General features: G+C 40.2%; 1 protein-coding gene across 3 annotated transcripts in view; it reads right to left on the bottom strand.

Moving 5' to 3' along the window:
* The window catches only part of LOC121521696 (kelch-like protein 29), a 146991-nt gene that overhangs the window by 10998 nt on the left and 120112 nt on the right, over window positions 1–15881 (bottom strand). For all 3 annotated transcript variants that reach the window (XM_041805839.1, XM_041805838.1, XM_041805840.1), the window contains 3 exons: window positions 13787–13969; window positions 12721–12901; window positions 1425–1618 (listed from right to left, as the gene is read on the bottom strand). In XM_041805839.1, the coding sequence (XP_041661773.1) occupies window positions 1425–1618; window positions 12721–12901; window positions 13787–13969 (558 nt within the window). The remainder of the gene's footprint in view (window positions 1–1424; window positions 1619–12720; window positions 12902–13786; window positions 13970–15881) is intronic.

Consider the following 15881-nt stretch of genomic DNA (forward strand, 5'->3'; position numbering starts at 1 on the left):
AGGAACTTGTTATGGATTGCAAATAAAATAATGGAACAGTATAAAGTGAAATATCTCATAACACAAGGTGCAGATGACTTTTGACTTGTCCACTGAGCTGTCTGAGACATTAAGGAGCAGTGGTGGACTTATTCTACATCATGGTAGGTGCAGGAAGATGCTGCTGTGGCTTAACCAGTTCAGTGATCTCATGTTGTTATTGTTTAAGCTTTTATTATGGAAGCATAGCATGTTTAGCGTCAAGGTTATCATTGCTCCTCGCAGATTTATTTTACATACTGAATTGAGGAGAGATGAGATGTTGGAGCCTACAGGTGGATGCTGGGGTGGAGGTGGGTTGAAAGCGAGAGCGCAGTGCTGATTCAGGGCAGAGCTGGTAATTGCAGAGCAGAGGAGGAGACTGGAAATCTTGCAGCTTAAATAGACTACTGAAATAGGAGGAATTGAGTCGCTTAATTGGTAGGTGTGAATTATAAGCCTTAAGATGACTGTCCAAATTATCCCTAGGCATTGCTTCATGTATTGAAAGGAAACACAAAGCATGCACTTAATCCCACTTTAAGTAATTAATGCACTAATGATGGCTCTTAATTAACCGAAATAAATGCATCAATACTGACAGCCCTACAGTGTTTCACTTTTAAGAAAAAACATTAATGGGTATAACCTAAAGGAGACCAATTTAGCTGGTGAGCAGGTTTTTCTCTTTCAAATGGGAAATTCAACTGTATTGAGAAAAAGTAACCACAAATTTGTGAATAATAACCACAGCCTGTACACACTGGTTTAAAATAAAAATCAGCTGTTATGTTACAAAATGTGACAGCTATCAGCAACACAGCCTTTTAACACATCTCTATGTTGGGTTGTCCTGACAGCATGCAATTGCCACACACTGCACAACTGTTGTCCATACTACATTGATTGAAATTCTGTTTTTACCCTCATTATTTATACGTATCCATTTTATTATGGCAGTGAAGTAAGGGAAGTACAGCACATTGTATTGACCTGCTTTTAATGAAGGTCAAGCATCCAGTTTGCATTCTTATTAAAACACATCAGAGCATATGGGAGCCATGGATATGGATATTATCAATGCACCATTGTTTTTTCTTTGGGAAATAAACACAAGCTATAAAGCTCTTTGAGTGAGAAAAGTGAAAAAATCAAGAAAATATTCTAGGCAGATATTCCTGGTGCCTTATCATCTCCCTCTTTCCCTGTTCTCCAACCCTGTTAATGTGAACAACAGAGAGGAAAAAAGAAACAGGGAATATAAGGAAATACTGACACTGGGGACTGTAGGACAAGCTAATTTTGTCTCTAATTGTCACTTGCGGTGCATGCTGTTAGGACATGGTGTAAGAGAAAAGCTGTTGATTGCAAAGGGTGACACTGTGAGGTGTTGTTACATGTCTTACCTATCATAGGTGATTCAATAAAGCTCCAGGTGTTGCTCTGAGGTATGTAGGACTGGAGGACACCTGCTGAGCGTCCAGCCTCGTTTACACCTCCAAATACATAGACCTTTCCTCCGCACACTGTGGCTGCTGCTGAATGGACCGGTTTAGGAAGAGGAGCGACTGTCTCCCACTGGTTCGTGATTGTGTCGTACCTGGAGCGGATAAAAGAGAGGTTTGAATAATTACTATTACTTTTTACCCCATTAATGCCATTTCAATCAGACTTAAACCACATTAAAACAAAAGCAAAGAGAGATTTTGTTCAAAGCTGAGAAAACTGACTGACAAGTAAAGTCAGGACCAGACTACAGAAAAAAAATCCTTTTCTGGAATCTTCAAATTATTTATGAAACTTCAAATGATCTATAAACCATTTAAACACTTTGCAGGCAGTCATTTACACCCACATACACTACTAACAAACAAAACAATCTGATTTAAAGTTCCCACTGAGATGAATTCACAGTGAAATGCTGGTTTTGGCTGCAGTGCTGACAGACATAATAAGAAGAATGCCTACACCACCAGGGAAGATGAAAAAGACTGACTGTTACATACCATGACAGTAATTAAAGCAATTACACAAAGCAACATATGCTCGGAGCTACAAGCCATTAGTCTCTAGAGTCAGGCTATTTCAGTATCGAGCTTTGGACCTTTATCACTGATCCATCTTTGGTAAAGACTTTCATGCGGAGCCAAAAACTCAGCCAATCCAGACCAGCACAAATCGACACTGTTAGATGAAAGAACATACACAATCATGACAAGACACTGGCTCATGGGACTGCATGCTTGTTAGGGGTCAAATGTGCAAAGATATGGACATTTATGGACTTTCAATTTGTGTTAAAGGTTTTTGTTTTTGGTTAGTTGTGTGCCCTGCTGCTCCATAAGCATGGTGTTGGTGGTATAATCCTGTGTCCACAGGCCACTGATCAGAGCAGATGAAAGCCTTCCAGCAGGAGAAGACCTCATTAGAGAGCCACAAACACATCCTGGATCTGTGATTAAAAAACACTTTTATTCAGAGTTCAGCAGGCTGGTGTCATCAACGTTGTTTTTTTTCTGAGAAAAACACCTCAATATAATTTTTTTACAGAAAACTGAAGCCTAGGTTGCACAGAACCAGAAGTTCAACACATCAAACAACACCAAAGTCCTACACTGTCCCTGAGGGTGTGAATTTTTCATTAAACTCTATGATCATAACTATACATGTGCAATAATTAGAACAAAAACACATGTAACTATCATATTTAAACTTCTATATTACTGTTTCATTTGATGCACCTGCCAATGATGAACACTTGCGCAGAGATTTATTTCTTCTCTCTGTAAAGAGGCTTTGGTTTCTGCTTCTCCAGTGGCATTTGGAGCTGATATTGAACGACACACATAAGTGCTGGTGGCATCCACCTTGGTGTGAGAAGGTCTCTAGATAAAGTTCAAGAGGCGATGGTTGATTAGCCTATGATAACTTTCCGTTTGGGGGTCTGATAATGTTTTTGGTAGCAGCTGCTAAGAACAGGTTTAAATCGCCAGGCAGTCTGAGAGAGTGGTGACACAAAACAGACTCTTGTAACACTCAGGAGTGCCAATCAGCCCTGTTTAAGCACACATGCACACCAGAATCAGGTTGAGTAATTGGGCCCTGCTGAGAAGAAGGACTAATACTTGTTTCAGTCTCTTGTGGTTGTAATTACCACTCCAACCACATCAGGAGGTTCATACATTTAAGGATCAGACACTGCTCAGTGAAGATGATTAAAAGATTGATCAAAATAATTTAATGTGCTCTTCCAAAAAATAAATACATCTCCTTTCAGTTCCTCAGATGCTCTTGGTTCTGATTTTTCTTCATCACTCTTATGAGTGTATCCATCAACATGCTGCCTTGCAGCTGCATTGACGGCTTCTTTAAAATTTTTAGACATAAAGACTGATCTCCACATGAGGCTGTGTATTTGTCTGCAGCTACTGACAGGCTTATTTCATCACACAGGGACAATCAGCCCAGAAACCAGTATGTTGAGGACTATAGCCATTGTATATGGGCGCCTGCTCTACCCACTGAGCTAAACCAGCACCAGACATCACATGTAAATTTTTATTCATTTAAAAACAGACAGAGAGACTATCTGGCTGACAGACTTACCCATAATCCCTGTGAGTGAACTCATTCAGAGCAAGAAGTTTCCTCTAAGTGTGTGAACATAATCTGTCCAAATATGCAGGGGATCTGACATTATTTATGAATTTAATACTCTGGATGGATGGATGGATGGATGCATGGATGGATGGATATACATTCAGACAGGAAGACAGACATGAGTGTGTCTTGTGTATAGGTTATGAATCAATCACTGCTGGGTGGAAGTGGTCTTCATTCTTTAAGTAAGCCCCCGTGTTGATAGTTGACATGTAGAGCAGATCCATGGGGAGAAGGGGTGTTGTGGGATTGGGCACTAAAATCAAATCTGACACCCCAGTACCTGGGGAATAAGGGGCTGTATCCAAAGAGTGACTGTTTTTTTGTTCATCTGCAAAAACTGACATAATATTAAATACTGTATAATCAGAAGTAGTTCTTTAAGTTTGTGCATCTTAGACCATGTAAGCGTGGCTAGAAACAAGACAAAGAGTCTGGACTATGACTGCTGGAAGCTAAATAATACACCGAATCAACAGTATGCTAATGTGCAGCAAATACAATTTATACCCTGTCAACTGTTTTAAGTTTGTATGTTAGCATACATGCATGATTTGCTAATCAGCAGTGAACAAAATGTTCAGCTGGGGCCTTGAGTCAGACAAACCAACACCATGGTCATCCTTTAGGCGATGCTGCAAGCATATCTGGAAAACATTTAAATCCTTTAATGCAGGCACAGCCTTGAGTTTGCATTTATGCACATCCTGGTTCACACATTCATACAGCTTGAAGAGACGGTTTCTCCACAAGATGGAATTGTTTTTAGTCCCTTTAATTGAGCTGATTGTAAAGTTCAGAGTGAAAAAACATTTAATATGTTTTGCACAAAAAGTATTTGAACCTAGTGCAGAAAGACCTGTATAGAAGCTGAAAATAGCACTGTGTCTAAGTTGATCTTGTGCTGAATTGGGCATTTTTATTATCTTGGGCAGACACACAGGACAAATCTATATATAACAATGAACCATCCCACCTCTACTGGCAGCCACTTCCAGAGTGCTGCTGTCTAGAAATTGCAAGGTTTGCAGGGTCTGTGTGTTCAGTTATTGCTTTCTACTGTGAGATGCTGTGAACTGGCTGCATCTGTAGTTTTTAAACCACTGTTAATTAGCTAGAATATACGGTTACAACCAGACTGACAGCTATAGTAAACAGGCTACAACTTTTTCTTTGTTAGGAATTAGAAATGTGACTACAGTGGAAATATCTCTGGCTCTACCAGACTCTACCAGACTCCTTTTGGTTTAAGCAATTAAATGCAAAAGTATGTTAAAAATTCCACAGACAGGGATTGTTTGTTGTGCTTGCTTTCTTTTGTCTATAATTCTAATGGCCATGAAAAAAATGTACACAGAACGCTGGATATCAGTCCAGATTCAGGCTGTGGGTGAAGGATGGTGGTGGCGGTGGTTGGGGTGGAGGTCGCCTTCGCAGCACAGCAGGGGCCAGCACTGTGAGGATGGCTAATCCTGAGGAGAAGGGATTAACTCAGCAGGGGTCTCAGCAGGGGTCTAAGAGAGTCTGTTGTCCTCTACCACAGTTCTGCGCTACTGGGGCTAACAGGGCTGACTGTCCCCACCACCAACCAGCCTTTACTCCCCTCATAGTTAGTGAACAGGTTTCATCTGGCCTGCAGATTTTCATTTGTTAAAATTAAGCATAACTAGAGTAAAATGCAATAGCAAAAATAAATCATTCGTACCTAATGAAGAGCTTTCTGGGAGCAGAAAGTTCTGGCTCTTGTTGCTGGACTAGGCAAAATGATTCAGATCTCTAAAAAGAGCCAGAATTCCAATCAGTACCATGATCTTCCCTTTCTGCCTGCAGACAAAGATGTAAACTGTCTCCCACCACAGCTCAAACAACAGCTGTAGCCTCTTTTTTCCACGAGAGCAACATGGGGTCTCTCCCAGCCCTGGCTCACACAGGAGGGGACCTTTTTCTGGGTGACAGGCATCCCAGCATGCACAGCACCTGCAGACATCCAATACTTCAGGGCTTGTCAGATCTGGAAGAACTCGCACAAGAATCTGAGTGTGCCCTGTGAGATGAAATGTCCTGCTAAAATCTCCATTATGCAGCATTCTCTGGTGGTTAAGTTGATGAAAAGTCCTCGGAGCAATTTAAAGCTTCTCTGCAGGTCCTGGAGGCATTACAATTGGCCTCCAGAACCAGACTAAGTCACCATCTTTTCAAATGGCCTATCAAACAAGTGAAAAGTGGAACACAACTTAATAGAAAGTAAAACTCAAGAAATACATGGTGGATGGCTATAAAGAGAAGGAGAAAAGCTTATTTTAGGTCAGATCAAGGCTGAAGACTCTAAAGGAGCTCAACAAGCCTTACTGAGACTAATAAACAGAAATCAGCAGGAATAATAACAGCACACAGTGGTTAAAGTAGAGAGAGATGCTTACAACACAACAACAAATGTGCCAGTTCATAAAGCTGAAAACAAAACATGAAAAATCGAGATCTCTCCACAGCTTTTTCAGTCTTATATATTTATGTACTGCAATCCAAAAGGTTGCTTAAGTTCAAGAAGTTGTGAAAAAGTCATCGAGCATGATGCATGCAAATGTCTCCTCTCTCCTCCAGACTTGTTAGCCAAACAGCTCAACATCCCTGATGAGAAAGGCTTGTCTCTGTACTCAGTGTCATGTCGCTAACAGTCTTCATGCATTATTAACTTGCTGTAGGGCTTGGAGGAGGCACAAACTGGGTTATAGTGCATAATAAATAAAACAAAACCGTCTGTGATTGACACACAATTAGACAGCCATGAATTATTCAGTATCTACAATCATATCAGTTTTCCAGAGGATCAACATGTAGAGGAGTGAGCCGGCCAAGACAGAGTACCTGATTACAGGTTAAATCCTCCTGAACTGGACTGCTTCGTCCCTAAAAATCTGTCAGTCATTAGTGAGGAGAGCAGAGACAGGAGTGAACCCCCTCTCTCTTCTGAGTGTTGATTTGGACCTCCTGCTGTTCCCACAGAAAGGCTGCATCCAACCGGCTTTGAGATGGCTCTGATTGAAGACATGATTGTAATTTTATGGTCAGGAGCGTGAAACCCTCAGTGAAAGATGGAGAGCTAGAGAGTGATGGAGAGGGAGGAAGGACTGCAAATTAGGAGTCAGAGTGCTGGAAGGTGAGGGGCCCTGGCTGATGATGTATGCAGGCATGAAAACTTAAACATGTATGTGCAAGAAAAGCAGACAACATAGAATGAAAAAGATAATAATTTGCGTGCATAAACAATCTCTGCATCAATCATTTGATGAACACGGCAAACCAGCTCTGGCTGTCACAGTGTTTTATGTCAGATTTCAGATACAATCCTCACCGCCCATTTGCATATCAAACAAAGCAGCTATTCACACACACTGACTAATGATTTCTGCATATCATTAGCTCTCTGTATTAGAAACTGCTCTTGAGACCTGTGCAGCTCTTCCTCCTTGTATGGAGGTGACAAAAAAAGGTTAAAGCAACAGTCTCCTTATCTCCTCTGTCCAGGGTTTAGTCCTGCTGTGGACTGGCTGCTTCCCTGCTGGTCTCTACTGTCTTCAGGGTTTTGGACCAACAATGCTGAGCTGCAGCAGAGCCAACTGAGTCTCATAGCAGAAACACACCTGCCAAATCTGCTGGTGAGCTACAAAAGAAAGGATCAGCAGTTAATGGCACTCATTTATCAAAACAACTAAGTACAAACGTCTTCAGAAAACCATTGAAAGTGATCTGGATAATCTGCAACAGCTCTGAGGTTTACTTTATGTGTGGATGCCAAGTATGAATCATACAAAACTTCTGGTCTCTTAGAGTTAGAAAATAAATTTAAAATAATTTTAAATAAGTTTAAAGGTCAAAGAAGTGGTTTAATATATGAGAAGCTGACATCAGACATTTGTGTGTAGGAGCAGGAGCATTGCCAAATTTCAAAAGGTTATGCTAAAGTTTATTTAGTTATATTATTGTAAAGTACAAAAAAGTCAATGTTCTGAATAAGGAGCAAAGGTCTAGGAAAAATGCCCTACTGTACGTCCACCTATTTTTAAATAAGTGTGGAATTATTGCACTGCTCCTGGATATATTTCACTGTATAAGAAATTCAATTAATACCCCCTGTAAAAAGTTACATTTCAGGGTGGCTTCCTTACTCAATTGTCAGATCATGTGCCCCACATACTGATGTGGAATTAAAATCACAGGGGCCTGCTGTGTTTCTAAACCAATGCTACATGGCATTCAGTCCCTTTCTTGACTACATTTTCTGTTTGTGTTAAGTTTTGCTTATGTTTAATGGCATACATGCCCAAGAACAATTGTCTAAAGCAAAGATGAAATGGAGACCCTTGTTTGAGTGTGCTAGTCTTTTTACTGGTTATCAGAAAATCTGATTTTAGCTCAGAAATGAATGAGAGGCCGTGCTCCAGGTTGGATAAGAGATGCCTGGTGAGGCTGTGTATCTGTCTGGAGTTTTTGTTATCAAAGAGTTCCTGCATTGCCTTACCCTTTCTCATGTTGGGTTGTTGAGAAACTCTTTCATTCTTAGCTAAGTAGGGAGAAGAGGGAGTTTTAAAAAGACAAGATTATTGCTTACACAAGGCAAAAGTGCATTCTGAGTCATACAAAGGAAAAATATACCTGTGCTTGTTTCCAAGGGGTCCTAATAAATAACATGTTTTTAATTATGTCTGAGGTAGAAAGTTCCATTCTTACTGGTGAATTCTTACCAAACTTTTATTAATTATGCATAAAACTTTCACTACATTACACTCTATAGTGTTCCTTCAGAGACTCAACAAAGAGAACATATTCTTCATTGGTGGTTTACGGTTTAACAATATTTTTAAAGACATACAATAAATGAGACTATGCTTATAAAGATAAAACCACATGGTTCACAGTCACACCGAGTGTGACATATTAAAAGTTAGGTATCCATGCACAACTGCTGTAAGTTTCCATGGTGACACCTGTAGTTCACTGCTAGCCACAGACTGAAGTGGACATATTTTTGCTAAGGTGTCAGGAAATTATTAGCTTAAAAGTTGAGCAGTGCAATAACTTGACATTTTTATAAATTGAGAATAAAAACAGCAGCTGAATCTTTTGATACATTAACTGAGATATATGGAGAACACTGCATGTCATGTGCACGTATGTTTGAATGGCACAATACATTTTGTGAAGGCAGAGAGGATGTCCAAGACCATGAATGTTCTGGGCGCCCATTACCATCAAAACTTGATCGAGGATAAGATTAGATCAGTATAAGATTGACAGCAGAAATCGTCTCCATCAGTGGCAACTTACTTCCAAAATGTAATACATTACTGTCATTTGAAAGTAACTAGTTACATTACAATATTACTGCCTCTGAATTGTAACGCATTACACTACTTTTAAGTTACTTTTGAGTTACTTTCACCAAAGTAACTGCAGAAGTATGACTAACATTCTAAAATGCTAAAATATAGTTTATCGCAGCTCATTATTTATCCAGTAGAGGGTGATAGATGTTAAACTCATGCTGTGTTTAAATGGGTTAATTATATAGGATTACTGGTACAGGGGTTAAAGTAAAAAAAATCCTGAGGCTGAAGTGCACAGATTCACCTCTCTTCAACAACAGCATGTGCTTTGTATGATTTATCTTCAAATAATATACGTGAAAAAACTTTATGTAAACAGCAACAGTGCAATAGGTTTCAACACAACTGTAGACAGTACTGAAACGCTGTAATTACAACTTATTTGTTTGACTAAAAAGCGACTGAGACATTCACCCTCTGCCCGAAACACTTCGAATACCTCCAGTCCTCCTTAAGGCCCCCCTCCTGAAAAGCCCATCTGCTTGATGAGTCCACACAGGTACAGCTCTCTGTCATATTACATTTCTCCGGTCAGCTTTGCTATGTTTTTAGCTGCCACCTAGTGGTATTGCTACTTTGAATGTCTCTGCAAGAACCACTACTAAACCAAAAACTTCACCACCGCACATTTTAGAGCAGGGATCTGATCTGTATGAGCCTCGGTCTCACTGTACAGCGGATACAGTTACAGCTTTGTTACGATCTCTGTATGGTGTGAGCACAGCTAGCTGCTGAGTGCTTACCAAAGCTACACAACAATGCCACATAATTCTCTGGTCAGCCCTCGTTGCAGCTCCGCCGGTTTTAGCTCCAGCTAGCTGCACTTCTACCATGAATATCACCACAAGAACCACTTCTAAACCAAAAACTTCCCTGCCACCGTACATGTTAGTGCAGGAATCTGATCTGCATTAGCCTGCCAGTCTCAGCCATACCGGTATACACATTATGTCACTGTTTCGATTGCCGTTTGTAATAATAACATGGTAGTTAGCCGCATGGCCCAGTGACCTAGGCTGTATGAACCACTCTCTATGAGAAAGTTAGCTTACCTTGTCACTGCTGGCATTTGTGGGGATTTTGCCAACAAGTTTTTTGTAAAAGCAATAAAAAAACCACTAGTCTCCTCACTTCTCTTGGTTCAAGCAGCACAGCAGACCGAGGGAAACTTAATTTCTGCTGCTTTGTCTGACTTTTTCCCGCACTGTCGTCCTCCGTTCTCTTTCTCTTCTTCGCGCCTGCATGTCTCTCTGTCAGCTTGGTGTTGGTGAATTCTTCTCTCACATCTTCAGCTAAAATGCGTTTTAACGTGCATTACTGAGATATGTAACGGGTATAATATTACTGAAAATGTATTAGTGATGCGTTATATTACTGCGTTACAGCAAAAAGTAATACACTACTGTAATTGCGTTACTTTTGTAATACGTTACTCCCAACACTGGTCTCAGCTGATAAAGGGACAATTTGTCACATTTTGCAGGAAAACTTGAACATGACAAAAGTATATACTAAAGTTGTCCCAAACTTCTGACTCCAGATCAAAAGGAAGAACACAATCTAATGTATGTAGACATTTTGGATCAAGTTGAAGGAAAGCCACACTTTTTTAGAAAAATGTTTGATCTAGGAGTAATCATAATCACATGTAATGAAACTTGGATCTTCCAGTATGATCCTGAGACAAAATAGCTGTTACATCATTGAAAAACCCCATCACCAAGGATGAAGAAAGCACGGCAAAGCAATTCCAAATTCAAGGCCACTGCACTGCTTTGAACAGTGGAAGAGAGGAGAAAGACATTGTAGAATATGTTATTTTGAATAAAATTGGGTTACAGCATTAGTATTATTTTTAAAAACACGTTTATATCATAATGAATTTCAGCCCAATTTGAATCTGGGTTTTTACGTCAGTTAAACTGTCACCTCATTCACTTTTTAAAGATTTATATTTTCTCCATAGCACTTAATGCAGCTCATATTGGAAGAGTTTTCCAGCTGATTTGTTCACAAATCAGAGACACAGCTGATGGTATAGGCCTCTCATGTCAACACATTTAATCAGGAAACAAGAGAATTCAAATAACCCGTTTAAAATGAAAATCTGACATATGAATTATTATCAATAGCATTATCATGATAAATAAATACAAATATTAAGCACAAATCCCCATCAGTTCTCTCTCAGAAAGCACATCTCCTTCAGTCTGTTAATGCTTTTAGGAACCAGGAATCGTTCAAGCATATAACTTAATTTTGTTTCTAAATAAGACAAAGTAAAAACCTGAGTTGCTTAGAAACAAGACCTTTGACTGCTTCCACAATTTTCCCAAACAGCATGAGTGAGCCATTAGCTCCTAAATGATCAGGGCGGTGTATACAGCCCTGACCTTGTGTTGCAAATAGTTCGCTTCAGCATGAGCAGCTGGCATTTTCTTTCAAACTAAACTCAATTATTTTGCTCAGTATGTGGTTATTTCTCCACGCCCTATTATAACCTTTGGTCAGTAAAATTGAGGGGAGAGGGCTTCTGTTAGTTCTTCGACAGGGGCAAAGTAGGTTAGTTTTATAGTGTTTATAATTGAGTCAAGTTGTTGAGAGGCACACAGAAGCAGGCAGAGGAACACAAAACCCCATCACATGGTGAAACACTGATTTCTCTAGAACGGTGAGTGATCTCGACACACAGTCAGCTGTCAAATTAAGCAGCTCGCAGAATCAAGCGTGCATGCATTCTGGGGCAAATCTTCCATCTACTCTGTCATGTGTGGCAGCATTATGGGAAATATCAAATTAGTGTGTTTCATTTGGAGATCTACCGTGCATTATGAACAGCTTTAGAGATCAACTGAGCGGCTAGGTAATGAGCAGAATAGGCCTGCTGTAATAAACCCAGTAATGTTCATCTGATTGTTTTGGTTCATCTCACTCTGCTGTGCAGGAGGAAGCATCACTGCTAAAACTACTCCTCTGGTTAAAGGAGAAATAAATGAGCAGCAGAGTTATAAAAGTGAAGAGGAGTGAATAAGGCATTTGCACATGAACAACAATTGTTCTTGTTTAATGCAGACTGAAATCAACTCTGCTTCATGAGGAACAGTTCTGGTTTTCAGCCCACAAGAGTCCCAACAGCACATTAAAAAAAAAAAAGAAAGAGTTAAAGAGTCAGCTGAATAGTCCAAAGAGGATGACCTTCACATAAGATGTCAGCAAAGTGACGATGCTGAGGTGGATGGAATCAGACATACAATAGTGATCTGCTCTCTAAAAGCAAATCTCTCACTCACAGGGCTCACAAACAAGTAAGAGGTGCTCTGCCTCTGAATGACAACACTCACAGCTGCCACTGTTTAAAATGCTCTGGCTCACACTTGTTCCATTACACCTTTCTGCTCTCTCAAAAATCCTTACTTACCTGTCAAAACACTTTACCAATACACTGCACTGCTGCACGATGAAACATCTGTAAGGTTCTGCTGTGTATTTACTTGAATTGGATCACCTATCATCCAGCACCTGTCTGCAAAATCATTCTCCCTCTCTGAGAAGGCTGTCAGCAAAGGTTAGAGCTGTGTCACTGCAGACACCAGCTGGGAGCTGCTGGAGGTGTCTGCTGTTTAGAGACAGGCTGCTGGTGATGTTGTGTGACTCTCACCTCTCCACGTGGTCCAGATTCCCTGATACTCCCAGTCCTCCAATGGTGTACAGCTTTCCGTCATACACCAGGCTGTTGTGTCTGCAGCGAGCCACGGTCATCCGGGACACCAGGTTCCAGTTGTCCAGCAGAGACATGTAGCACCAAACGTCAGCCACCATCACACCACTCTCTGTCCCTCCTGGAATAAGGAAGAGTATTAACTTAAGTGGATATTTAGGGCTATTTGTTTCAAAGGACAGGGGGCTGACAATCAAAGTTTCTAATCGGGGGAATAGAGAAAACCAAGTGACTGAATGTGGCTAATGAACGAAAATTAATTTTAAACCAAGTTCCAGCAGAATTACATCTTTATTTGAGGCATTTTTACCATAGTGAAATTGTAGGATAATGATTTAATCATGAAAACATAACCTTGTCTCTTTTTTCTTTCAGATTCCTGTTATATTTCCTTCAGAACATTTTTAAAATTAACAGTGGGAAAAATGGTCAATACAAGTGTTTTGCTGCTATGCAGTAAATCTGTGTTGTTTTTCAGCTCCATGTTAGCTTTGTAGAGACTCAGTGACCCTGACACATGCAGACTTGCTCCAATGGCCAAACAAAAATTTACATTTATATGAAATGAGGGAGAAGAATGGTATATGTAGGACAAATCCTGCTGCATTTCTAGGTTGAAATGTCAAGGTGTGAGACCCGTGAAGGATTTTGGCACAGATGGAGCATGGAGGGAGAAATTCAGTGTGGAACTGGAGAAACAAATTAAAGGCGTCTCATAGAGAGAGACACGGACTGAACAGTGGAACTAAAACTGTATGATATTGTAAGAACCAAAGTAGGGCAGACAAAATCAAAGAATCAAAGAGGCACACATTTCTTTAAGAGCACACTGAAAAGGATATTGATGTTATCTTCGGTGCTGAACAGAGAAACTTTCAAAGTAACAGATGAATAAGCCTTCAAAACTAACAGTTTGGGTTCCATTTGATAAACCCGAAACACTGCTCTGTGTCACTAAGTAACAGCAACAGCAAGTTGTGCCAGTGTAATGGATGATTCAGCTCACCTGACAAGTAGATGTTGTCTCCAGCTGAGATGACACTGAAGAAGTCTCGGTCGTAGAAGGGCAAGCTGGCCAGTGGGTACCACTTACTGTTCTGAGGGTTGAAACAGGTGACTGCTGTCAGGGAGCGCTGGTTCATCCCGATCGTCTGACGCCCTCCCACCAGAACGATCACCTCTGCTACACCTACAGGACAGTGCGGGAGGAGAAAGGGGGGTGGAAAGGAAGGACAAAGGTAGGGCAGAGGTAGGACAAAGCAAGCAATCAGAAAAGTTTCCATGAGTTTATAGGAGCGTAGGCTGAATCAAAGACACCAGAGTGCTGCGGATGCTGACAGGCAAAATGTTTAACTTGTCTGATGTTTAAGTATTTATATAAGGTTTTCGAGCACAAGGTGAAAAGCTTCAAGCTTTCAATAATGGCATCAGTTATCCTCCTCTGTCCTTATATCGCTTCCTCCCATCTCTCTTTCAATTCCTTGCTGGAAGGAGCAAAGACAAATTGAAATGATGGTACTGTGGGACGCAAGGAGCATATAAAGAAATAGAGAAAGACCAAAAGAAGACAGCTTCAAGCTGGCTGCCTCTTTTTTTCATAGAAAATTTCAGTGTAGGAAAAAAAAACAGATAGTTACAGCAGCAGAAGTAATTGTGACAGTTTCTCCCTGAGCACTTCTTTTAACTTGATACACAAGCTAAAATAGGGTTACACACATAATAAAAGGAAGTGTTTTTTTTTTTAAAGAAAGCTGCAGCTGCATCAGCTGTTCTTGCGGAAAAGAAAAACAAACAAAAAAACTTTGTCTTCCTTCCCAAGAGCCTCCAACCTCAAATTCACACTCATTAATCATACTGACTTTGTTCTCTTATTGTTTTCCTTTGTGATAAGTTTGCTGCCATTGCTGCATGTGTTTACACTCACTTTTCTCTTTCACCACAAGGGTTTTTTACTTTGCTTGACTAAGTCTTTCAAGAGAACTTTTCCAAGCCTTCTGGTTTTGTATTTTTATCTTTTCTTTTTATCCCATTAGCTGTTTTAGTTATTTTGAAACTGTCTCAATTATCTTGGAAACTTTTCTTAAATGTCTGAGCCAAATGGGGATTTTCTTCTTCTTTGTGCACATCAATGTTCTTGTCAGTTTAGCACTAACAGTAAAGCGAATTCCTTTCATTTCCATTCTACATAAATGTCAAAGTCACTCCACTGATATGAACCTTCAGAGTCTAATTAAGTCAATTAAAAAAGTCCACAGGCAGCTTGATTTAACAGTCCTTAGTCTGCACACATGCAGCTATTTATTATCACCTCATGCACATATAGAGGCTATTTTCAGCACTTTCTGCTTGGTCACACACGTCAGAGCGACTCCACATCTGTGTGCCGAAGCTGCCCTGACCCCTGAAGCCCTGAACACAATCACAAGCTAACACAACCCAACACTGACCTGTCAGAACACAACACAGGAGAGCTGCACTGCTGACGGGTAGCGTGTGTGTGCGTTTTAACTCCATGAAGTCTCACAGGAAGAGCTGTCATTCAAAGCTTTGAAGGAAAAAGGTTGGAGGATCGAAGGATGGAGATGAGCGATGAGGGATGGGGGTAACCAAATCTTGACAGTATTCTTTTTTTTTTTAAACTATGGCATTTTGGTTGGAAAATATTAAGTCTTACTGACATTTAGTTTGACTCTGTGTTTAAGGGAAAAATCAAGTTAGAACACGTTTTCCACTACGACCTGCTTAAATAATCTTATAACTGATTAAATACACTGTAGGGTGAATTATAACTTGCACTACTGTCCTGTTTTGTTTGATGTGCAGCTCAAAAGGAAGTACCTTGTTGGTAACTGTGATGCCAATGTTAAAATGAATATGTTATCAAATATAAGCACTGTTATTATCAGGGCCATCATGCAAGCAAAAATTCTGAGGGGCAATGCAAGAGAGGGGTCTTACATTGGGGTTCCTTCTTGGAAAATGGGAAGAATTATGCTATAGTCTGCATTTTGAAAATGAAGTATTCAACAGCATGAGTGTTTTTATTTATGAAGAAATTGTATTTCTATGTAACTCTGATTTTTCTGTTTCCACTAATTTTC

The sequence above is a fragment of the Cheilinus undulatus genome, linkage group 14 (genome assembly GCF_018320785.1).
Source record: "Cheilinus undulatus linkage group 14, ASM1832078v1, whole genome shotgun sequence".
Taxonomy (NCBI): domain Eukaryota; kingdom Metazoa; phylum Chordata; class Actinopteri; order Labriformes; family Labridae; genus Cheilinus; species Cheilinus undulatus.